Source organism: Durotheca rogersii (genome assembly GCF_024521655.1).
Source record: "Durotheca rogersii strain YMJ 92031201 chromosome Unknown GGS23scaffold_18, whole genome shotgun sequence".
NCBI classification, from domain to species: Eukaryota; Fungi; Ascomycota; class Sordariomycetes; order Xylariales; family Xylariaceae; genus Durotheca; species Durotheca rogersii.
In genome coordinates, this window is record NW_026251249.1 from 213,954 (window position 1) to 238,073 (window position 24,120).

The window sequence follows — 24,120 nt, forward strand, 5'->3', positions numbered from 1 at the left end:
GACGTCCCCGAAGGTAGTAAGGAGAGCAAGCAGGGACATTAATTAGTGTTTTGACGAACGCCCAGGCCTCGGCAAAAGCAAGTCCGAGGAGTGAGTATCTCGAGATTCTTAGGCCCTAGTGGCGGTCTAAACAAGCAAGCAAGGGAAGCATCGCGGGCCGCTCTAGAGGGAGACAAAGGAGTTGAAAAGCCGCCGTGGCAGATATGCGGGCCGCCTCTGCCTGGACGTTCCTCGTTCTGCGCCTCGGGACGCAACGCAGCGGAGCAGAGCACCCGCCGGGGCTGGCTTCGGCGCGCGCTCCCGCGTCGAGCGCCGACGTCGCTGCCACCTTTCTTTTCTTGCGGAAGAGGGAGGCAGGCCTGCGCTAGGTGTGTGCCGTGTCGCGGGCGTGCGCGACGCGGTGGTCTACGCTGTTCCTGCATCCCTTCTGGGGAGGCGGTGCCGTGTCCGTCTCCTTCTCCTTCTTCACCCGGCACCCCCTTCGCATCGCTCCGCCAGCCGAGCGGGCCCGACCACGCACCGTCAGACGCCTACGCGTTCTCGCGCCGGCAGTCGACTCGGGTGCCAGGCGGCACGCCAGCCAGCCAGCCAGCCAGAAACACGGCGCCGGCGTGCTGGGCGCGGGGAAACGGGCGGGTTTCCGCGGGTGCGACGGCGTCGAGGGGAGGACCGTAGGAAAGGAGAGGGCCCCGGGAGTGTCGAGGCCGTCTCGACTGGCGGACTTGTCGCGCCGACGCACGCGAGAAGGCGGCTGGGGCCGAGGACGTGGTCCCTGGCAGACACGCCAGCGCCTCGGGTGCGGTAAATACCTACGAGTGCGTGCGAGACACCCCCACGGCCCAGCCCATCCGCCCGTCCTCTTCTCATCCTAGCCTTACCTTGCCCAGAACCAGCAACCCGCCAGGAGCACCACCAGCAACCGTACGCCGCAGACGCAGACGCAGGCACAAGTGCCCCGCGGCCAAGCCCAGCGGGTCGTTTCTCGGGCAGCAAGGCGGGGCCCGGGGCGCCGGGGGTAGTGTTGGTGGGGTACCTGGTTGACGTCTATCTGGCAAGATTGAAGTCGGCAACCCCTCGTCGGGTGCCGACAGGTCTACCGCGGCCGAATCTCCCGGGAGCCGGTGCGCTCGGGCGGCAGGGGGCTCTCGCCTGAGACGGCCACGTCGGCGCCCCGGCAGAGACCTCCTGCGGGGCGGGGACGTCGGCGGCACGGCCCAACGACGCAGTCCGCGGCTCCGTCTTCGCCAATCCAAACGCCGCACTCCCCCTAATCCATCGACCCGCCACGGCCCGGGATAAGCCAAAGCCGCGCGTACCCGCCCTGGCCCATCCCGCGCGTGCTTCTCGCAGAGGGGAGAATCGCGTCTGCCGTGCGAGACGCGGATACTCGCGGCGCATCGACGGAGGTATTAGGCCCCGCGAGGACGTTGCACATTAGATGTACCTGCCTGCGTACGTACACCGTTGCGTCGTCTGGGACGCTGGACATAAGCCACGTCTGCTCTCCCCTATATCCGGGATCCGCCTTTCGGAGCCAACGAGCCGGGCCACGACTCTCGTCCACCGCCTCTGCCCCTCCCCCTCTGCGCGCACGCAACTTCCAGGACACAGTGTCAGGCGAGCGTGCGCGATGTAGGTAGACATGTCAGCAACGACAGGGCCCCTGCCCCCCCCCCTCCCCCTCCCCCCTCCCCACGCCTCGAGCCCCAAAACACAGGCCGCGTGTTAGCCCGGCTGCTGGCAGAGCCCGCCTGTCGTAAATGTGTGCTAATTAGCTTCCGTACGCAGGTAAGCCAGGCAGGCAGCGCATGTGCGCATGCGTGTGGGGCGATAGGGATGGGGGCGGGAACGCGGGAAGAGCGAGGTTCGGTGGTATCTGACCGATCTATCTGGTTCTCCCGTCTAGCCTGGATACAGCCTAGGTCTCACTCTGGCTCCCGACCGCGTCGGCCTGCATACAGAGGCACCCCGGAGCCTAGCCGTGGGGAGGGGGCGTAGAGAGAGAGAGAGAGAGAGAGGGTCCGAGGGAAACCCCTCCCTCGTGGTCTTACTCAGCACTCTCCTGGCCGTCGGGACGCGCAGGGCGCGAGAGGGAAAAAAAGTGGGATGTTTTCGGTCCTATGTGTCGGTATATCTGGAATATCTTACGTGTACCATCGAGGTGTCATTTTTCCCCGGCAAGTGACTAGAGGCGAGGAGGAGTCACAGCTACTTTCCACCATATAGCGGGAGACCCATCTGCGCATCCCGGAAAGGCCACATGGGCGAATCGGCCAAGTCGCTGACGTCCCTAATGTCCCCCCAGGGATGATGGGAGAGAGAGAACGAGTAAATAAGTAGCGAGGCCTAGCTTATATGCTTTCTGTAGACCCGTACGCGAAGGGCTCAGCAGATATTCTGCCATCCCAAGGCATGCCGGTGTTTGAGGAGCTCCTTATAGGTGCCCTCCCTGGTAGACCAAATTTCTCTTCTCTGAGAAACATACCGAACCACGAGCAACCTTAACCTTGAGCCGTGTATACGCGCGGTCAGAGGGGTCCAGACAGAGCTAGTGGAGTTACTGGCGCACGTAGATCCCCTATTATCCTGTAGGTATATAAGGTGATGGATGGTCGGGAAGGACTATGCCGGGCGTTGCTTGAATCATGGGACGTTGATATTTTCACCCCAGGGTGTCTGTCTCTGTGCCCTCGGTCGGAGCCAGGTTAAGTAGGTAGGTAGATGTATAATATGTACATCTTCAATGCAAGCAAGCTTTGCATTTAGGGGCTACCTTGCTTGCAGATGACAATGATGTACGCATGAACCCTACAAGGGACCTGGCAGAGGGGAGAACTGGGCGCGCGCATTTACCAGGGACCGAAGTGCCGACGGCGAGCGAGCAGCGACGTGTTCGCCCAACCACAGCCCAAACCCTTCTCACGCCACGTTGGTCGGATTATCCCGAGTCTGCCGGCGCGGGGACGGGTGTGACAGCTTGGACATCAAATGGAAAGTCCGAGTCCTACATCAGGCGACGCTAAGCTGCCTAAGTGCAGCAGATCCTATGCCTGAAGGCGCCGGGGCGATGTATGGAGGTAAGTCGTACCATACACCTCGGTTGCCAAGGATTTCCAGGCTTCGCTTCGTAAGCCCGATGGGATGCGAGTATTGTTGAGGAAGAAGCCTTTAGCAAAACGCGGAGCTCTCTGGCCTGACTAGGGGGTTAGTAATGGACATGAACGCGGACGCGTGACCGCCCTGTGGGATAAGTCTAGGCACATTACAATATTCGGCCAATGTGACGACACGAAGAAGGCGGAGGTAAGGCTGGCTGGGTAGATGAAGGGTCTAGAGACCTGGACGCAACGGCGGTATGGGATTACATCCTTGCAAGCCGTAAACTCCGGATGCTCGGAAGGAATCGCACGTCAGAGAGGCTTCAAGTGTATTTCCAGTTCCTCCTTCACCATAGTCGGAAATATCCAACCGACCCGGCCTGCGTGCCCAAGGACTGCCCAACACTGACGGCGCCCCCTCTCAATGAATAGGGGTTCGATGGGGCTTTGTCTATCAACCCCGGCCTAGCGCACAGGCAGCCTCAGAGTCGAAACTCCAAGGCAACGAAATGGGACAAAACAAGTAGGCTAAGCAACAGAACGATCCAACTCAAATTCCGGGGTCGCGGTCAAGGGCCCATAAATGTGGGGCCTCTATATAGAGCAACGTGCTCTAACGGAGTTGGCTAAACCGTAGGCGTGATTCGACATGTAAGTGTATTATCGTAGGGGAATTCTAGGAATCAGCCGAGGATAGATGTTTTTTCTTGAAGCCTCCGACGGCTTGTTTGCCTCTCTCCCCATGCCGCGAAGGGATCAACGGAGAGGGTTGGAGGTGGCGCGTGATACGGGCCCGGACTGCCGGGTTTCCGCCTTGCTCGGGGTTCGATAATTAACCTGAGGTTGTTGGATCTTGCTTCAGTATCGTCGGGGATCGGTATCGGTATGGGTGTAGGTATATCCGTGAGTACTATGTAGGTAGGTGTACGGGGATCCGCACGTAGCACAAACATACCCCTTCTTCTGGCCCTGGTGTCTTAGGTCCCCCTGTCTAGAGAGCTAGAAACAAAAGGACGGGGGCTATCGACTAGTTGCGATCCCAACCGTTGGCTGTGCCGACCAATCAACCAACCAGCCAGCCAACCAACTCGGGGTTTGAGAGATTGAAAGCGCAAACCCGTCAACGTAAATGCGGTTAGCGGGGGTCAGAATTGTTATCGGACTTGACCGCCGCAATATACTGGAGGCCAAGCCGAAAGGGCCCATGTTGTTGTCCGAAGAAGCTATCGAAAACTCAGCAGGGGACAAAGCGAGAGCTACTTCTCGGGCCGGCTACACACCTTCGCATCATAAGGCTTATTCTCCGGATGTTTTCCAGGCGCAAGGGCTTAGCATCGCGTTCCTGTCTACCCCGGTACGTGGGTTTGAAGTCGCCCCACAGGATGTCGACACAGGCCTCGGCGTCGGGGAGGATGAAGTCATACTCCCAGCTGACAGTGCTCTGCTCTCTGCCATCCGGGCGTCTGGGAGGGACCTCATCCTTGAGGACGAGAGTGTACCTCTTGCCGTCGTTCTCGGCAACCCGGATCCGCAGCCCCTGGCAACGGGACAGGTCCCAGGACCGGGGGTCGACAGACCGCCGCGAGGCAAAGCCGGCGCCGCCCAAGGCCGTAATGTCCAGGTGGCCGTGGAACGAGGCAAGGTCTGGCGCCGGGAGATCCAGATAGCTCTGGCTCTTGCCGCCCCGAACCCTATCGTCGGAAGCAGTCCAGTCGTGGACGTGCCATGGCCTTTCGGCACGGGCCATCGAGTGCTCAGGTACCGCGTCAGTGTCGAATTGGCAACCGGCGTGGGCGGGATATGGTGGCAATCGCGGCTGGACTCACTTGTCTCCGCCGAAGAGGTAAAGCAACGAGATGTCGTCGGCTGGTGGGGGTAAAACCTCGGACGCCATCTCGCCAACCTTTAGAATAGAATGTGGCTGGGAGGGTAGACGTCGAGATTTCCGCAGCGGCCAGGGCTGGTCCCCACGGTAGTAGAGGGAGAGGTTGGACAGACAGGCAGGTATCTCGCAGCTTTGCCTACCGAAGGGCGTAGATGGATAGGAGGTAGGCGACGAGAGCGGGTGGGAAGAGGAGGAAAACCCGGGACTGATTGATGACTTCATCGCCGAGTTTCTCGCTTGTGCGGCGGTACGTACCTGTAGCGGCATTGCATAAGAGGCAGGTATTTGGGTACCGGCTGTCAGTGCCCAGGTACCTCTTTAGGTGTGTACCCAAGGCGGGCAGGTAGGTACCTTAGGCAGGTGTGTAGGTACCCATGGCTGCATGTAAGTAAGAGTGCGACAAGCTTTAGCTAATCGCCCCAGGTCAGGTACCTTAGGAGGTACCCAACCTAACCTCTTAAGGTGCCCGCATATGAGTACACCTCCCTAGCTCCCTCCTAGCTTATTGTATGGCTGCCCGCGGGGACAAATGCCTACCAACATCCAGACCTCCCCAACGAAGGCAGATTCGAACTGGCCACCCGGCCCGCAACACGCACGCATGGAGGCCCATCTCCCGCGACGAGCAGGGCCCGAGCGAGAGACTCTGTGGGCATGTGCGCGGCCATTGCCATTGGCGGAGCTGTCTCCGTGTGCTGTCACGGACGATGTGGAGGTACGTGCGTGTTGGCTCGAGGAGGCAGCGGGGCGCGCTGTTCGTTGGCCAGGGCGCCACCATCATACCCCCCAAACAGCTACGAGCCAACGCTCCTGTGTAAGTGAACCAACTGCTCGCAACGTGCTTGGGATAGCCTCCTCTGTTCCAGACCGATACGGCATGGCGAGGCCCAAGGCTTTTTTTTTTTTGCTTTTCTGTGTCATGCAAGAGAGAAGGAGAAGAAGAAAGAGAAAGAGACCAAGACAGCGGGAGAAGAGAGGAGCAAATTCCGTGCATATGCTACGTAGTAACCATCTGCACAGTCCGCCGCCACCCCCGGGAACTTGACCTGATCCGTAGCGGTTGGCGCATGGTGGCCGCTCCTCGAGCAGCTGAACCAACAACGCAGTCCTCCCAATCTACGACGTCGCCGCCGCCGCCGTCTCGGCGGTCCTCCAATCCTGAGCGCGGGTGCGAACTGGCAACCTGGAAACGGTGTGCCGAAGAGGGGAGCGGAGCAAGTCCGTCTGGGGCAGACGACGGCAAGGGGAAACAGAAACAGAAACTAATAGCTAGGGCAGGGGAGGGGGTGGGCCAAGGGGGTGGGGTGATGAGGAGCGAAGAGCACACGGGGGAACTTACACAGCCCGGCTTGGTCCTTGGTTCCCCCCAAGGTCGACTCGCCGCGAGACCCGGGATTCGCAATACGGGGGGGGCCGCGCAAAGGCAAGATTCGCATCAGATGTGCCTGAGGCCTAACAGCAGGTTGCGGGACAAAGTCTTGGTCTCTCTCCGTCCGCTCGTTCGTCCGTCGGTGGACCCCGGCCATCCTCGACCCCTCGCGCCCCGCTTCCTCGTCCTCGCCCTCCTCCTCCTCGCCCTTCGTGCTTAGCCCGCGAGCCATATCACAGGATCCTCTTCGGTAGGGTACCCAGCAGTACCGGCCCATCCGTAGCCAGACTCTCTGGACCGGCAGGCGCCAGGAAAGCCTGCGTGCATACACACATAACACACACACACACACACACACACACACATATACACCCCTGGAACGTGGGACGACAGTAGACCCAGCGCCAGCAGGGCGTCGTATATTGCTATGGGGCCCTCCCGGGGCAATGCTCTAGCCGACTTACATAGCAGAAGCCGGAAAACATGGCAAGGAGCCGAGAGCGAGAAGAGAGGTGTGCGCGTGCGCGACGCCCGCCACGCCCTGCTCGCGGCGCGGCCCTCGACTCATCTTCGTCGTGAATGGTGGCAGCCTAGCTTGCCCACCGCCCGCCTGCTCTGGGCTCGACTTGGCGTATCTCGTGGCATGGGGAGGAAGAAGACGATACGGCGGCTTTCGGTCCTTTTCCGCTTTATTATCTCCTCGCCGTCATCGCCATTATTGCTGTCGTCACTACCCGTCTCCCCTTTTGCTTTTTTATTTTATTTTACTATACTTTTCCTTTTTTTGTTGGAGCTTCTGCCCTTCTTCTCTCTTTGGTTCCCTTTCCTGCTTCGGTGGCCGCGGGGCGAAAAGAAAATGGAGGGACAGAAGGGATTCTCCTTGCGAACGCCTCGTGCGCCAAGGGATCCGTCCATCCTGCCCTATTGCACTACCTACCTACCTACCTACCTACCTACAACCTGACCCGACCTGGCCGTACGTACTTCGCTTCCCGAACTGTATGTACCTGGTGCCGACGAATGTCGAGTTGCTCGCAGACGATCGGTCGATCGGGTGCGCGCGTTAGTCCGCCGCGCCTTAGGCAAACCCGCCCAGCTTGTCCGGTTTCCCCCCTTTCCCTTCTTCCCCACCCGTCGCCACGTCGAGTGGTGCCGGGCTCTGGCGAGGATTGGGGATGGTGTGAAACTCGCAACCCTATGTAGAATTCGTCTGCCCTGGCCCTTTTGGTTGCCTCCTAGAAGTCCGTCGTGCTGCTTGTCCCTCGCATGTAGTGTCACATTGTTATCTAAGCGACGTTACGCCGTCGCCGGTTTCCCGTCTCACACTGCCAGTCTACCCTACTTACACCGCAAATGGCAGCGATGGCCTCGCCAGCCTCTAGAGTATGCTGTCATGTAATATTGTAATATGCGGGGAAGGGGGAAAGGGGGTCACTCACACGCGGGCGCCAACTTGTTAGTAGATAGCGACTTACTTAGAGAGGAGTATCTTCTCGCTCAGAGTTACGATTCCGCCAACACGGAAGGGGGTGGGTTTCATTGTATAAGTTTCGAGATTTGTGACTATCCACATCCTCCGCCGTCTAGGTCGTTGCTTTTGCCCGAGAGAGCTTTATACCGTGATCTAGAAGCGGAAACAAAGAAAAAGACGATATAACACCAAGGTATGGCTACCTTGTTGCGTGAGAGGTCCCGCCGGTCAATACATGAACACCACGCTGCAACCCAGGGATTCCAAAACACGCGTATGCACCAAAGGCGAATCCGCTCGCCTTCCTGCAAAGGTATCATGCCGTTGCGTCCATGCCGATAAACAGAAAAAGGAAAACGTCCCAGATATTCATACGTCATCCCTTGCCAGTCCCTCCCCCCCTTTCCCCCCAATCCGTGTATGCCTTTTTGTTTTTTTTGTCTCACTCTTCCCGCCGCGCGCCTCCTAGCCGTGTTAGGAAAACTAGTTGTGGTGATGGCCCACGGGGGACTCTGGCGGCATCGACAACGGCGTCGTCGGGTAGTCGTAGCCAGAGTCCGAGCAGTTCGCCGAGTGGTCGTAGGAATGCGACAACGGTGGAGTCTGCCATCACCGAAATCAGCTACGGGATTCTTCTCGTCGAGAGTAAGCGCGCACTTGACTCACATGAGGGTTCGAGTGGTCGTACGAGTGTGTGCTGTTCACATCGACCGCGGGTACAAAGTTGTAGTTCATGTAGGGCGACATGGGCTCCTCGGCCGGGTACGTCTCCCTCTTGATCGCGTCGTTGAAGTGCGTCATCGACGGCAGCGTGCAAGGCACCGTCGGGGTCATGTAGCTCGGGTAGGTCTCGGCCGTGGTGATGGGGTGATGGTAAGGCGCCACCGAGTTGTAGTGAGGCAGGATCATCTCTTCGGGAGGCGGGTAGGTGTAGGTCATGTACGGCGGCGTGCGGGATCGATCGCGCTCGTCGTACGCGTGGCCGAACATGAGCTCATCCTCGTGGTTCATCGGCGGCGTGTAGGGAGGCGGCTGGACCGTCTTCTGCGGCGCCGCGGACGACTTGTGGCCCTTGGGCGACGCCGCCTTCTTGGTGCCCCGGTTGCCCGACTGCGATAGCTTCTGGGTTCCGCTGGCGGGGGACACCTCGTCCGAGGTGCCAGCGCGCCTCTCGAGGTCCTCCAGACGTCTCTTCAGCTTCTTGCCTGGAGACAAAGTTAGCCGGCCGCCGCCGCCGTCGAGGGGGAGGGAAGCGGGAACTCGGCGCGACTTACGGTAGTTACGCTGGGCAATGCGGTTCTGGATCCGCCGGCGCTCAGCCAGGTCGGAGATCTTGGTCCAATCCTCATCAGGGTTGGCCGAGCTGGAGAAAGCGCTGCTGGTGCCGTGTCCCGAGTACGGCCTCGGGGCCGGGGTAGGTGCGTACGCGTACTGGGGTTGAGACATGGTGTACATGGCCTTGGATCCGCCTGACGAGAGTTGCTGTGCTGGCTAGACAAGACAGGTTTGGTCGACTAGACGTGGATGGGGGGGGGGGGTGCTGGAGCTGGAGGTGGTTGTTGAAGGTTGGGAGCAGACGTGACGTGACGGTCTATCTATAGTCGTAGACACTTGGAGACTTTGAGCTCTGACGAACCCCGAGTTGGTGGGACAGTGGAAGGCGGAAGGAGGGGGGGGCCAGAAATATATATACAGAAGCTCCTTTCAGCCATCGAAGCCGTGTTCGCGGATCGAAGGTATAAGAGACGCCCCAAGCCTGGAGGGCGAACCGGGGTACGTAGAGGTGCATGCCCCCTTGGGAAGTCTGGAGGCATGGGTGCACATGGCCGGGCATTGAAATGCGAGGTAGAGGCTAGGAGCTCGCACCGCTACCACGCCCGCCAGGCCCTACATACAGGGCGAAGGTGATACATACATGAGCGATACATAATACATATTACGATCCCATGCGATGCGTCCCGCCTTTTGGCTGCAACGTCAGGGGATCGAGGAGAGTCGGCGCGAGGTGGTCGAAGGAGAGAGATGCCGCAGACGTGGGCGGGCGAGTGAGCTGCAGGTAGATAGCGGAAATCGACGTCTTGCCCAGGACCCACCGCCGGGTCCATCTGCACATATCCAGCAGCTTCGTACCGGCTGTACTGTGTACATGGCTGGGCTGAGCAGCAGCATACCGTGCCAGAACGGTCGAAGGTCGCCTGGAAGGTCGACGAGAGAGAGAGAGATGGGTGGGAAGAGAGACAGGGGGACAGGGGAGAAGAGGGGGGAGGGGTGGTGATAGGAGGTCCCCAGTCGGGCCAGGGACGACGACATTCGCCAGGTGCCGGTGGAATGTGCTAAATTTGCCCGAATTTGTGTTTCTTCTCGTGCAACCGCTGGGCAACAGGGCCTTGGCGACGTTACCTGCCTACCCTAGGTAGGTACCTGCCTCTCTGTATATATATACATGTACGTACCTACATACCTGCCCCTACGTACCTCCTGCTGACACCATGCCGCGCCCGCACCGTACTATAGCTCCTGCATGTCTAGGCAGGTCGCAGCTCGTTGGGGTGTGTTGTGAGGTACTGCCTTAGGTACCAGAAGTACCTACCTAGAAGTACTTGCTTCTGTACGTACCCGTGCGAGGGCGAGAGAGAGAGAGAGGCCAGGACATGTGCGGTCGGTACATACGCCGTAACTCTCCCCCCAAAGGGTTACGTCGCCCTTCCTAATTAAAGCAGCGACGGGCGCCCACCTCCCCTGTTCCTTGCCGACTCGTAGGGCTGGAGCGATTAGCCCTACTCGGCGCGCGATGGATTTTACGACCAGAGCTGCTGTACGGAGCACGCCCAGGTCGCCTTTGTGGGGGAAGGGGTAGAGGGAATACGGAGGACGCGGCCACCGTCGGGAACCCGCGCTGCCGACCTGGATTGCCAGTCGATTCCAGCGCCGGCTTCAACATTCTAGCGGTGCGTCAGCTATTCCGGGTGCGGGTATTCCCATCCCTCTGAACATGTCGACGTTGCGGGCTACGCCTCGGCGGGCCGCGCGCGAGGGAGAGAGATTATCTGGAGATTCGTGCCTGCGTGCGCTAATATAATATATATATCTATACACACACATATATATGTATATATATAGCCAGTACAGCTAGTCCGCGCTGGGTAGGAAGAGTCGTTGGGGATCCCTCCAACAAGGCCACGTATCTTTCGGCTTCTACTTCTTCTCGTCTCCCTCTTGGATTCCTCCTTGGGGATGTTGTCGCACTAGCAGGGCCAAGCAGAGAAAAGAAAAAACAGGAAAAAAAGAAAAGAAAAATCGACGTTTTTTTTTAGAGAGAGAAGAAAAGGGCGAGGAGAGAAGACAAGAATTAAGACGCCTTGTGGCTCCACCAGCGTGTGCGTACCTGGGCCACTCGTAGCGCTCGATCCTACCGCCGGCAGTACGAACTGGGAAACATGAACATGCGACATTACCGTGCCCCAACCCGGAGCCCATCACCAGTGTGTGTGGCGTGTGCATCGCATCGTACTGTCTGTCTGTCCCGTTCCTTCGCCCAGACCTTGTCGGTCAGTCTATCCAGTTACGTGCACGCGCGCACACACCTACATACAGAGAGAAACCACGCTACGCGCAGGAGGGATTGCGAGGGGATGATGCGCGCTCGATTGTCGACTTAGGGAAATGATAAGCATCTCTCCATATCACAGAACGCCGAGTCTCATCACGGCAACACATGACCTCACGCGAAGCCGACGGGGGTGGGACCCAGCAGGCCGATGGGGAGCTGTGCCCAATTTTGACCGACTTCTTGTCGTCACCCACAAGGCTGTGCCGCGCGCAGGCAACAAAGTCCCACAGCGTGCTCGTGGGCGTTGCGGATACGGAAGGGGGGAGGACGACGATAGAAAATATCCAAATTAAGCCCGCCCTCAGGGACACTAAGGGGTCTCTCGTTACGACCAGGCCCAATCGAGCAGGCATCGGGATTACGGCTCACCCTCAGCTTTGCGGTGGAGACACTTCTTCTCGTCGAGGCGTCGCGGACGTCTCCAGCACGTAGGTAGGTACGGTGCTGGTGTGCGTGTACGAGGCCATGCTCAGGATTGTCCAAAGCCGGCAAGCGAATGGCGCTGAGACAATAGCCATCTAGCGGGATTCGGGTTCGAGAAGGGTGGTGTGTGGCCGTGGCTGGCGATGCGTATCTCTACGGCTTACTGCCAGTCTTTCGAGAACAATGCATAGAAGGGAGGCTTAGACATCCGCCACGCGCTCCTCGGAAATGTGCCAAGCGATCTGATCTCGCAAAGGTCTCAGAAAACATGCGTGCCGCATACCCAACATGCTACAGAGCCATACCTGCTCGTAAATCCCGGCGCGGAAGAGGGCAGAATTCGACAAGCTCTAGATGTTTCAGCTCTCGGAGGGGGTGGGAGACGAGAAAAAAGAGCGGCGACAGCGCCGGTTTTTTTTTTTAATAATATTTTTTTTGACTCGCACGTGCTTTATAAAGCATCTATTTTTGGCCTCGATTCTTACCAAGCCTCTTTCGTCGCCTCTCTGGACGCCGTCATTGGCTACCAACCCTCTCCTCCCTGGGATTAGGACCGCCCCCAGTTCGCTAGGGCTACGACGATCTCGTGCGATTCCCCATCCGACCGGGTTCACCAGACAACAATTTACACGCGGACGGGCAATTAGCTAACAGACAGACAGAGAGGGGAGACTAGCAGGCGGAGAGATCCTTGGACCTCTTGACAGCTTCGAATTCTCTTAGCTCCCGGGCACCGCTCTCCACTGTCGCCATTTTGACAAATCAATCCGGTTTGATGGTGCCATTGAGCGTGTGTAGGTGCGCATCGAATTCACATCGTTCCTCGACGATCCCGCTTGGGCTCATGCACGGTACTTACGTGCGTACTCAATGGGATGTTTAATTACATGGAAGCAAGCAACGCCATGGCTGGGTGCGGAGACACCCTGGACAAGACCGAAGAATTTGGGGGCCGGCCATCGTGGGAGGAACGGAGCAAGGTGAGCGTCGCGACGCCGGCGGTTGTCTCGACAGAATGCCGCCTTGCTTGCGGTAAGGGAAGACTCAGGCGACGGGTACTCGTAGCAGTATCCTCGCAATCTTTACCTCAGTTAAGCCAATGAGGATGGCAGCCCCCCCCTTCTCCCTCTCGTTCTCTCCCTCTCTCTCTCTCTCTCTCTCTCTCTCGCTGTCCCCTCAGCCTCATTCCCCCAAATGCGTGCAGCCGGTCACATGGTTCAGATGGACACTGTCCTCTTCCCTCTCTCCTCCGCATCGGTAGCCAAGACCTCTTTTCCACATGCGCGCCACCTAATGTGCCATCCAATCGCGGCCAGCTTCCGCCTAACGACGCGAGCGGCTAACCTCCTTTTTCCTATCAAGAGGCGTCATTGACTTCTCTACTATGGCATCAGCGATGTCTAAGCTAAATAAAAACCCAGCACAGCACCGGGCATCGGCGCAATAGGGCCGATGTCTCTCCCATATCCCACCGAGGCTGGCGCCATCGGGAGTGCTCAGCCCAGGGTTACGAACTTACCAGCGCCCTCCCAATCCACCAGATTAATGGAAAAAAAACACCACATGGTCTCGGTGTGTCCCCAAAATACTCATCCCCCATTTCAGTCACACGTCGCGACCTTGATACTTCAAGCGCATAATCGATGCCTGTCGGCCCTGTCGGCCTGAGCCTGCCCCCCCTAACACCTCCCTCACCGAGACGCTAGCTCCCGTCACCCCAAGTCACCGATGCGGTGCGCACGTCGGCCTCTACGCGATGTCGATGCTCGACATCCGCCAGGCTAAGTCCAGCCCTAGCACTGCAGAGCGGAAATCTCTACAGCTAGCCCCCGGCGCGCCGTCGACTCGGGTGCGTTTTTGGCGGACGTCGGCCCCCCTTAGCTAGCCACTGGTCGTCTCTAACCCTACGGATGTTGGGTGCTGACGCGAGAAGCTTGGGGTTCTCGCAGAGCCGGCAAATCGCGTGCTACTGCTGACCCTACCCTTCGGCGAGCACAGGCACCGCTACAGGCGTCAGCCACCCATCGCCTCGGGCTCGACACCCTGGAGCCAGCGTGGAAATGGGGGGGGTTTTAAGGTTCTCACCTGCCAAGAGGTCTACCTCCACGGAGACCCTATGGCAGCGGCACCTGCCTACATGTACATGATGCATCGTAGGTTGGCGAGGAGCGCGGTCGGGGGGGGACAAATCAGGGCTCGAGGCCGGGTCACAGCCGTTACCAAGGATCTCAGTGAGGTTCGCCATGTGAGATCCTGTGAACCGCCCACACATTCTGGCTTGCTAGGGCTACATCGCTTGCTTGCAGATGTACATTTCTCTCTACTACCACCGCGAGCGATACCTCCTCGGGAGGCAGGGCTGGGCCAACGAAACATCATTGGCCCGAACGGAGCAGACCGGGTCGGCGGCATGGTCGCGAGGGCAGTAGGTAGGACTTGGCCACGGCCGCGGGTCCCGATGCTTGCCTGCCAATTCTCTAGGTATTACCTACTATGTTTGAGCAACTAGAGCAGCTCGCTGTCGCCTCCCTCCTCGGACGTTCGTAGCTAGGGTGACAGATAAGGGGAGGGAAAGGGGGTGGAGGGGGGGGGGGTTGCCTCGTACGACGAGGAACGACTGGCCGTCAATCACGACGTGCATGAGGGATGGGCTCGAATATCATCGTCAGATGCGCCACCTAACCGGATGAGGCAACGTGCCAGGTAGCCCTACGTGCTGCATATACATATATACGGTGACCCTACAGCGTGCTCTCTCGCATGCATGCCCTGCGTGATCGACACCGCCCGACTCGCGCAAAAGACCACACATCTGGGCTCCGACCATAGCCGGAAATACGGTAAGTGAATCAATTCCTCCGCCGAAGAATCCGCGTCTCAGGATTCCCTAACGCGCGTCTGGCCCCGCCCGCTCCCCAGCCATTGGAGCGGCCATGTGGCAACCCTCCGTGTCGGATTTACGACGTACACGGTGGGATATTGGATGTTACCTACACCAGGCGGTTGGTCCGACTTTTTAATATCCACACATGCCCAGCATACCGTAGGCAGCCGAGAGCTATCGAGTGTGGTAGATAGGTCGAGTTAGCATTAGCAATATATGCGCCCGCCGAATCGGGAATCCGCTCAGAGACTGCGGCCTGTTAAATCCGCGAGCGAGAACGGGTTATACGATGCGAGCATGTCCATCCATCATCCACCCCTACATGCATGTACGCCAGCTTGCTGGACTTGGGCAGGTCCATACGAGGGACGAGGGAAAGGGGTTGTTCGCCATTGGACTGTGCCGCCCCTTTTCTCTCTCTCTCGCTCTCTCGCTCTCGGGCAGCTCTTCTCACCAGGCCAAACCCGTTGGTTGCGTGTACGCGCACATCTCGCCGGGCGGGAGATACCTACGTAGCTGCTATCGTAGCACTTCGGGCTCGCCTATCTGCTCTGGATTTCCTCAGGACGGGGGACCCATTCTCATGTAGATCGCAGGCCAGAGTCCTGTTTGAAGCCATCCTACGGCAAAGGGCTTCATAGGACGGGGACGAAACAGCCCCCAAATGCCCTTTCCCCAAAGTTACGCGCGTCTGGGCTGGGGCGCGCGGTGGCTGGCCGGGCGGCCAACTTCACGTGGGTGGTGCGCTTCCTTCAACCCCCCCCCCCTTCTCTTTTTCCGTCTCTCTCTTCGCCACGGCCATGCGACGAGGACGTCGCTGCGTGACGCTAGGCAGAGATAATTAAAAGACGCAGATAACGGGCAGACCTCGAGACTCGCCAGCCAAACCCCCCCCCCCCTTTCGTCTCTGGTTCCCCTGCACTGTGAGTTTCGGCCGTCAGGTAAATTGGAATTCCGCCCGGATCGGCCGCTAGAGCTGGCTCTCCTGCAGCAACCACTGGCGACGAGGAGCTCTCTATACGACGCCGAGGAGGGGGAGGCGAGGGGGAGGGGGGTCTGGGAGATGAGAGATATGTAGGTAGGCACGGTAGGCATGTGCTACGTAGCACCTGACATCCCAGCTAGCTGGCTTTTGCCTAGGTGGCTTTTGCCCTCTGTGCAAAGGCGCGCCGTCGTCGTGTCTGCGAAGGGCGTCGAGGACTCGCACGGAGTATCCTAGGTATCTACACCTATAGCGGGTATGTATGTGTGCATATCGGCAACATGGCATGGGAGAGGACCTCCGGTAGGGAACGAGAGGAGCGGATATAGGATTGTACCTATGTACCTAAGTATGTATGAGTACCTCCCCGTATAAACGTGGGCGGACCAGGATGTGGGAAATAATAAGGTAGGGTTGTATTTCGACGGGTTTAAACCTGTCAAAAGGCCTATGGCCGCCAAGGAGACCGTGTAAGTGCACAGGTACCTAACCTGCCATAGACAGGAAGAGGCAGGTATGTACCTACGCACACCCCCTTAGTACTGGAGATCTATCAGGTCACTTACCAACCCAACTCTGCCCAGGCCAGCCAAGCTGGGTGCCGTGCCTCATTACGGATACCCCCTCTCCCCGGCGCGCAGCAAGGCCATGGAACAAAAGGATATCCGGGGCAAGACTGGGGGGGAGGGGGAAGGGAGGCGCTGTCCAGAGAGCGAGAAGCGCTAAACTCCACCGGCCTTCATCTGCTGCTGGATGCGCCCACGTACGGAGGTTAGGTACCCAACCTATCCAGCCCAGGAGCGAAGATACCTGCCTAGAGGTGGGTAAGGGAGGTAGGGCGGCGTCTCCTTCACAGTGGGCTAGTGCGCCTGGACAAGCCCTGCTATGTAAAGACCTAGGAAAGACAACCAACCATGCTGCCTAGGTATTTCGCATTTCATGACCTTATCTCCTCCCTGCCCAGACGTGTGTATGCCTACCTGCCTGCTCGTAGACAGCTACCGTGGGCGGGCACGTAGCATCGATGATGAATCGAATACGTACATGTCTATGTGCGACCCTGTGGGACATTGCATTATTCCCATTGCTGGCACCTGTTTGTCTGGCTCCGCGCGCCTTGGTCCATCTATCTTCCCCCCTCCCTTCCTCTCCTCCCCCCATGCCTGCCCGGAGGCGCGGAATACGATGGTCGACTCGCCATGAGGATGGGGACTTCTCGGACCACGGGGGGATCCCCATGATGCCATGCCATACCGTCCCACGCCATTGCCATGCCGTGGCTCGCCCAAGCCTGGCCCTGTGCCGTATCCCTCTCTCCCACGTATGCAAGGTGGGCATCGGAGTTGCGTTGGCCGTCGCGAAAGGGGAGAGGGGGGGGGGTTCATTATTAATCAGAATTGCTCAGCAACACAGGTCGGACAGAGCAGAGCAGAGCGACGGAGCGAGTGGTAACACCCTCCCCCCCCCCGCCGCCCGGACCTTTCCTGCCGCTGGTATTAGTCACGCGGCGAAGCGGTGCAAAAGTCGACGAGATTGTCTCGGGTCTTGGCGCGAATCTCGCGGCGGCAGGCCCCAACACAGATCCACGATACGCAACCCTGCGACCGCGACTACGGTAAACACTTAGGGTCCGCCTCGAGAACGGCCAGCGTTGATATCCGCGTGCTGCTGCATACGTAGGCAAGTATAAACAAGTGGCTTTGCATCTAGTGGCCCTTGACTACCTAGGTAGGTACCTAGGTAAATATGTCGATCGTGGTGAAGAATCCGTAGACTTTACCTGCCTACCTACTGCTTAGAGGGAGGATGAAGAGATGTAAGGTACCCAGCGTGGTGCGGAGTAGAGACGTATACGTACCCTGTACGCAAATTACCGTACGCTGCTTGCCGTGTGTCAAGGTAGCGACTACCTAGTGCCCCCTGGATGTCTCGCCCTCTCGCTACCTAAAGTTCTCACCCTCTTTTCGGCAGTCGGTGACGAAGCTGAATGGACGCTGGCAGAACCCGTGCCTGTGGTCTTGGGTCGTGCCAAGACCCACGTCCCGTCGAAGATAGCATAGGACCGCCGCACACCATCCCCGGCGCCCCCCCCCCCCCGGTCGCTTATGGCATCGCACCACCACCCAACTCTCCCCCCAATCCCATGTATCTATATACATACCTAACCTGCGTCCAAAGGGTACGCGTGCATGTGCCTAATGCAAGGACTTTGCCCGTTGCGTGCGGGTGGGAAGGCCCGACAATATACGATATGTAATCAAATAAATACGTGCCTGTCAGGATCGAGGATGGGACTGACGTGCCCCCCCTTGGGGGGAGGGGGGGGGGGGGGGGACGGAAATCAAGGCATCGCTCTGTAGGCGGCGGCGCGATGATCCTATCGCTCCGCGGCGACGGCAGCGCCAACGGTGGCAATAGACAGCGACGAGAGCCGAGATGAATAGCCGTGTATGATACGGAGAGACGATATACCTGCCAATTACCCCCCCGGCCAGGTGACGCCGTGAGGCCATTTGGAATCGAAGCACTATATCCCCGTGCGGGTGAGATACCTAGCTTCCTTACGTACACACCTACTTACCCCAGTTGCAGCAGCCAGCGCTAGGTGTTATCCCATGCCCTCCCGGACAACGTGGTGGTTCCATCAATCGGGTTAGGTAGTCAAGTACATACCTAGGTACCTACGTGCATGCTGGATTTAGCCCTCACCAACCACGCGCGCACCTCTTGAGAGGACAAGGTGAGAGGAATCCGCAGTTCGAAGATAACAAATGCAAGACAGCGCCGTGCGTCTACCTATCTCTCCTTTTCTCCTTCTTCTCCCTCCTTCCGGGCGCACCACCTTACCCAGGTACCTAACCTCTTCCGAGGTGGGGACGGGCGCGAGCGGGAGGAAAAAGTATGTAGGTAGGTACCTTGGGTAACTAACCTACCTACCTACCCACCTAGCTTTGCCTACACGTCCGCCAACAACGTCCCGTGCATGCGCGTGCATGACCTGACGAGAGCCCATAGGGCTGAGATGACATCCGCACTTTATTGCCGATATTAGAGACGCTGACCGGGACGCGAGAGAGAGAAAGAGAGAGAGAGAGAGAGGTCGCGGCCGCGGCAGCGATGCGGATCGCGCGCATCAGTCTCACCCACCGCACACCGCACCAGCACGCAGCACGCCCGCCCCGTCTAGCTAGGTAGGCGGGCAGGTAAGAGGCGGGCAGGTTAGGTATGTAGATGTCAATTGATCCGTCATCCGCGAGCAGGCGAAAGGGGGGGGAGGGGAGGGGAGGGGCTGCTGCTCACGTCTGTATGTAGGTAATGTAGGTAGGTAGGTAGGTAAGTATGTACGGACGCGCGTAGGTTGCATGCATATCTGGATTGCGCACCGCGCGGACGTAGGTACCTGACCTGACCTGGCCTGACCTGATCTGCCCACGACACGACACGACACGCCAACGACACAAGCCGGACCCGACCCGCGCTCGCCAGCCAGCCAGCCTGCCTGCCTGCCGCCGCGATGGCACCCACGGGGCGCGACGAGCGCGCACGCCCACGGTTCAGGGAAACCAAAGCCCGAGATCTCCCCTCCCCTCCTGTCGAGCGGGCCGGGGCGGCCTGCGCGGTCCCTCGCTAACGCGGTGATGACGGTGATTACGACGACAGCGGCGGCCGTGGTGGTGGTGCGGGCAGCGACGGCCGTTACAGAGGGCAGGTGACAGCGCGCGCGGAGAGCCAAGGGGGGGAGGAGGGGTGGGGCACGGAGAGGGGAGGTCAGGTAGGTAGATAGGTAAGTAGGTAGGTACCTAGGTAGGTAGGTAGGCAAGGTGGGTATATCGCAAGAACTTACCTGCGGATGGCGTCAAACGTCGATTCGGGACCCATCCGAGCTAATGCGAGTCGCGGTGCGAAAATAGACTGTTGACTGAGGTCGCTCGCTGAACCGGGGTCAGTGTCAGTGTGTGTGTGTGTGCTGTTGGTTGCTGCTTGGGGGGGGGGGAGGTACCGAAGGGCGGGTTAGGTTGGGTAGGGCAGGGTAGCGAGGTCAGTTAGGGTGGTTACTAAGCCGAGATGGGTTGACTCACCCGATCGAAGGGGACGGCGATGCTTAGCACGCAGATTCGGTAGGCAGCTCTGGTGAGAAGGCAGATCGGTACCCAAGACATGTCATGTCGATAGAATGGTCGACTATTCGTCGCCGGGTTAGTCAGTCCCCGCATCGGCACCGATAAACAGGGAAGGAGAAAAAAAAGGGGGGGAAAGGGGGGCGCAGTGGGCAGATGGCGAGTCCGCCGTCTTGACCTTCTTCTCCCCATTCTATTCTGCTTCTTCCCCGGTTCTTCTGGCGGTCTGGTGTCTGATGGTAGATTAAAAATTGACGCACCCCGTGTGACGGGCGCCGTTAGGCAGCGCCACCGCCAGCGGCCACGGCCAACGCCTGGCGGCGCCGCCCCACGGAAGTCCAGCAGCATAATAATACGTCCATACCTGCGTGCCGCCTTATCTCGGGTACCTCTGGCTGACCGGCTGGCTAACAACGCCCCCTAGTACCTACCGAAGCAAAGGAGGTTGGTTGGCATGGCACGGAGGTACCCAAGGTAGATACCTGCTTGTGCTGGGTTTATTTTTACGACGATGTGTTAGCTACCTAACCTACCTCCTGCTGAGGTCTGTTAAGGGCGCGCGCCGAGGCGTGGTATTCCTTCATCATGTGCACTCCCCCCCATTCCCCACCCTGGTAGGTATCGCCAAGTTAAGACACAGAAAGTGTAGATACATACATACATACTATACATACAGTCCGTCTCCGGGTCGTCGTCGTCACGAATAGATCGCCCAGGCGGTCGGTCCCTACCATCTATCGCAGCACCCAACCCAATATCTGTCTAAACATTGGCGGCACAGTAAGAGATACCTACCTACCTTACTTACCTACCGCCTGCGGCAGGTGTGTTGCCCATCGATGCTGCTAGGCATATCGAGGTGTGAGTATAATACTTTAGTTGCGCCAGATCCCTACATGCCCGCTATCTCCCTCGTACCTCCCTACCGAAGGTGAGGTAGGTAGTTACCCAACCTGCCTTAGTACCCTACATGCGGGCATGCTCGTGCTATCACCAGCTCAGTAGGGGGCTGCACGCCCGCTCGGCGTCGCCGCTCCGCGCGAGCGCACGCACCACCCGCCAGTTCCTATTTGGAGCCGGTAGGGCTGAATCCCAGGAGCAGACGGCGCGAACCTGGCGCTGCGGGGGCCGCTGATTGGCCCTGCGTTAGGTAATAGGCCTGACCGACCTGCGCGAATCTGGCCGGCGGACGGGCTACGGAGGCGGGAGGAAGGGGGAGGAGGCGGAGGCTGCGTGTGTTGTGTGCGTGTGTGTGTGGTAGCTAGGTATGTGTGGTGGGCGCGTGTGCGGCGCGCGTGGGGCCTGGATCGGGTGGGCACTGGAATTAGAATACGCCAGACGCTGATGGGCTTTCTTTTACACGCACTAACCTCGCTAACGCTAGCGCTCTCCCCCCTCAGTTGTCTCTCTTTTATGCCTCGTTTCTCTCCTATCTATCTACATGATAACGTGTATGCGTCCATCTATACTTAGGTGGTGCTAATGTAGGTGGAGGAGGAGGTTGGCAGGTCATCGATGAGCGATAGAAGGGGTAGTTAACTAGAGTAAGTAGGTACCTACCTAACATACCTAGCCCCTAAGTACCTACCTACCTATAGTAGGTGATTAATATCCCCAACTTCTTGATGCTTATATATAGATGCCTCCTTATATAGGTACCTACGCACACATACCTGCCTACCTAAGTACCTGACAATATCATCCATCATTACCTATAGGTAGTATGTCCGTAGTGCATGAGGCACCCAAGACAACACATGTCCCAACAGCACCGATCGGGTGCGGCCAGGGATCCCAATCCTTTCAATAGGTAGTTCGCCCCTGATTTACAGTTCTTATTTCGCGAGCCCATTGGCAGATAGTCCCAGACGGAGATTCACGATCCCCCTCTCAACGGTTCCGAACAGGCAACCTGGCTCGTGCGTTGTCATCGCGCGCGACGACGATGCTTCTATTTGTGGCTTACCTACCTAACCTAACCTAACCTACCTTGCCTGTCAGGTCTGTCGCTTTCTCTCTCTCTCTCTCTCTCTCTCTCTATACCACCTGCCGATGCGACCGTCGGATAGGATCTAGGCACCCCCCGGAACGAGAACAGGACCGGCCAGGGGGGAAAATTCGACGAGGGCGCGAGTGGCATCATGCGGCGATCCTATTTCCGTCCTCGCGAACCGGGATTTAGACCCCAGCGGGCGTGGCCGGGTCGGTCACTCGTTCAGACGCCGTCTACTTTACCCGCTGCGGTTGTTCTCTCGCCCTTCTCCGAACTTTGTCCAGGGCGCGAAGCCCGCGAGTGAGCAACTATCCGCGTGATATTGCCAAGTTGTCTGCTCAGTGGTTGCCCGTTTCGGCAGTAATAGTAGCTGGTAGAAGCAATAGTGACGGCTATGGTCGTAGCCGTAGTCGTATCGGTATCCTGAACCCCCCTCGCCTTTCTTCCCATGTGACACGGCCGCCGTGCATCTCCTGACCGGACTCCCGAGCCAGCCAGCCAGCCAGCCCAGCCCAGCCAGCCCAGCCCAGCCCAGCCAACCATCCCACGTAGGTACCAGCCCGGGGGAGCCAACGAGGCTGTTTGCCGTCGTCGTCGCCGCCGCCCACTCGACTCTCTCCCGACGATGACCTTTTCCCTCTCACCCCTCCATCACACCCTTTCCTCTCCCCTTCCCCCCCCTCGAACCGATTGGGAATGATCATCCCAATCGGACGCTCGCGATAAAACTCAGCTAGGGTTGCAATCGCTGTTATGATCATATCCCCAGTTCCCGTTCGCCTTTTGAACTCCAGTCGCACCCGCCGAACGGCGGCGTCGACAACAAATCCCGAAGTGCGCTGAGCGCCCCCTGGCCCTGGCCGTAAGCGACGACCGGCAGGGCCAGAGACCCTCGCATCTCCGGGTTACAGGTTGTTGGTCGCCGCCGCCGCCGGCTCTATTGGCTTTTTTTTTTTTTCCTTCGTTGATTGCTTCGATCGACGGGTCCTGATTGAACGGACCATGTGTGCGGGTGGGCATGGATCGAGGATGACCGACCAACCGAATGACGACGATGAGCCGGAACGCAGGCAGCCTCGCCTAATGCTTTTTTTTCTTTCTTTCTTCTCTCTCTCTCTCTCTCTGTCTTTCCCCTCTTTCTTCAATATATCCCACGCCCATTAACCGAAAGCGCGCACGCACGCACGCCCTGCCATACGGGATTTTTGGTTCTTCGCTCGCTGCGCTGTACGTGTTGCGCCATGGTGGTAGAGGAGAAGCGGAACGGGGACCCTGCCCACGCGGGGCGCCTCGCAAAGTGTTGCCCAACGGACCCGAGCCAGGGCTCGCCTAGCCCGCCCGTCGCATACATATGTGGATGAGCACTAGGTTAATCATCTGGGTTAGACTGGCTGCTACGCTCTGCCGTCAGGTTGTATATCGACGTCGCATTGAGCCTCGAGTTGTCGATGTAGTACCTGGTTTTCTACTACGTACCTACCTACCTAGGGAGGGGGCGCAGGGGAGGGGGGGAGACCCAGGTATACGTATGTACATACTACACACGGAGAGGTACCTCCACCCCGGCAAGCAGAGATGGGGCTACTTAGCCTAGGCGCATATGTACATGGGTAGGTAGGCACCGCCAAGTGGGAGTGGACCAGACGGCCGGTTTGTGGGTGCGTCCATGCGTGTGGCCTTGTCGGTGGTCTACTCAGTATGAGAGTCCAAACCTCCTACCAGGCGTCTATCATCATATATCCGAATGTATGTGCTACATACTAGCTAGACGGGGGCATACGAGACAAAAAAGCAACGCAGCGATGAGAGGGGGACAGGCGACGACAAAGCAAGCTAACGTGGATGGATGCGCGGGCAGCTCGTTCCGTCTCTTCTCGCCTACCGAATTCCGCTGCGTCGTGCGAGGAGCGGATTTTGCGCCGCTCGTAGGCCCAAAAGCCGTCCGCACATTTCCCCTTAGGGTAAGTATAGATGGATGGATGCCCTTCGCGCGCGCGCGCAGCCGGACGGACGATGCAACAACAACTGGGCGGTGACGTACGTCTCCCCCTCCCCCCGGCGGCGCAGGCATTGTTGCTACGCCCTTCGCAGCGCCCGTCCGAACTTTCAGAATAACGGCAGCATTGCGTGCGTTGCGTTGCCCGTTAATTCTCTGCTGGAGCCGGAGGTTTGCTGGTTAGCTGGCAAGTCGGGAAGAGCTCAGCGCTGCACTGGTCGTCTCGTCCCGTCGTCAAGCTAGCTCTAGCTTCCACCCTTGCGCGCAGGTAATACACGCCGGGTGATATAG

At 58.7% G+C, this 24,120-nt stretch overlaps 5 protein-coding genes across 5 annotated transcripts; 3 read left to right on the top strand and 2 right to left on the bottom strand.

The window, feature by feature from the left end:
* Positions 1-4,233: 4,233 nt before the first annotated feature.
* Positions 4,234-4,992, bottom strand: GGS23DRAFT_598514 (NADH:ubiquinone oxidoreductase complex I intermediate-associated protein 30; the record flags this gene model as incomplete). The annotated part of the gene is made up of 3 exons (XM_051518794.1): positions 4,234-4,321; positions 4,379-4,828; positions 4,925-4,992. 3 exons carry the CDS (start codon positions 4,990-4,992, stop codon positions 4,234-4,236), a joined length of 606 nt encoding a protein of 201 aa, XP_051370058.1.
* Positions 4,993-6,268: 1,276 nt separating this feature from the next.
* GGS23DRAFT_576437 (uncharacterized protein) lies at positions 6,269-7,868 on the top strand. The gene has a single exon (XM_051516852.1). The coding sequence runs from the start codon at positions 6,780-6,782 to the stop codon at positions 7,314-7,316; it is 537 nt and encodes a 178-aa protein (XP_051370059.1). The 5' UTR covers positions 6,269-6,779; the 3' UTR covers positions 7,317-7,868.
* Positions 7,869-8,157: 289 nt separating this feature from the next.
* Positions 8,158-9,539, bottom strand: GGS23DRAFT_147604 (uncharacterized protein). Its single transcript, XM_051511322.1, has 3 exons — positions 9,098-9,539; positions 8,490-9,028; positions 8,158-8,426 (listed from the first exon to the last, which is right to left on the bottom strand). Exons 1-3 carry the CDS (start codon positions 9,276-9,278, stop codon positions 8,307-8,309), a joined length of 840 nt encoding a protein of 279 aa, XP_051370060.1. The 5' UTR covers positions 9,279-9,539; the 3' UTR covers positions 8,158-8,306.
* A 3,747-nt stretch (positions 9,540-13,286) lies between these two features.
* GGS23DRAFT_147685 (uncharacterized protein) lies at positions 13,287-14,442 on the top strand. The gene is made up of 2 exons (XM_051511323.1): positions 13,287-13,705; positions 13,790-14,442. Exons 1-2 carry the CDS (start codon positions 13,613-13,615, stop codon positions 14,363-14,365), a joined length of 669 nt encoding a protein of 222 aa, XP_051370061.1. The 5' UTR covers positions 13,287-13,612; the 3' UTR covers positions 14,366-14,442.
* Positions 14,443-16,531: 2,089 nt separating this feature from the next.
* Positions 16,532-17,465, top strand: GGS23DRAFT_147703 (uncharacterized protein). The gene has a single exon (XM_051511324.1). It carries the CDS (start codon positions 16,747-16,749, stop codon positions 17,347-17,349), a length of 603 nt encoding a protein of 200 aa, XP_051370062.1. The 5' UTR covers positions 16,532-16,746; the 3' UTR covers positions 17,350-17,465.
* Positions 17,466-24,120: the final 6,655 nt, after the last annotated feature.

Bases quoted from the DNA above. Each gene is read 5' to 3' on its own strand.
- GGS23DRAFT_147703 (XM_051511324.1), top strand. From the start codon at position 16,747: ATGATGAATCGAATACGTACATGTCTATGTGCGACCCTGTGGGACATT.
- GGS23DRAFT_147604 (XM_051511322.1), bottom strand. From the start codon at position 9,278: ATGTACACCATGTCTCAACCCCAGTACGCGTACGCACCTACCCCGGCC. The intron at 9,029-9,097 runs GTAAGTCGCGCC...CTTTGTCTCCAG, and splicing joins CATTGCCCAGCGTAACTACC to GCAAGAAGCTGAAGAGACGT. The intron at 8,427-8,489 runs GTGAGTCAAGTG...CGGTGATGGCAG, and splicing joins ACGACCACTCGAACCCTCAT to ACTCCACCGTTGTCGCATTC.
- GGS23DRAFT_147685 (XM_051511323.1), top strand. From the start codon at position 13,613: ATGTCGATGCTCGACATCCGCCAGGCTAAGTCCAGCCCTAGCACTGCA. The intron at 13,706-13,789 runs GTGCGTTTTTGG...TGACGCGAGAAG, and splicing joins CCGGCGCGCCGTCGACTCGG to CTTGGGGTTCTCGCAGAGCC.
- GGS23DRAFT_576437 (XM_051516852.1), top strand. From the start codon at position 6,780: ATGGGGCCCTCCCGGGGCAATGCTCTAGCCGACTTACATAGCAGAAGC.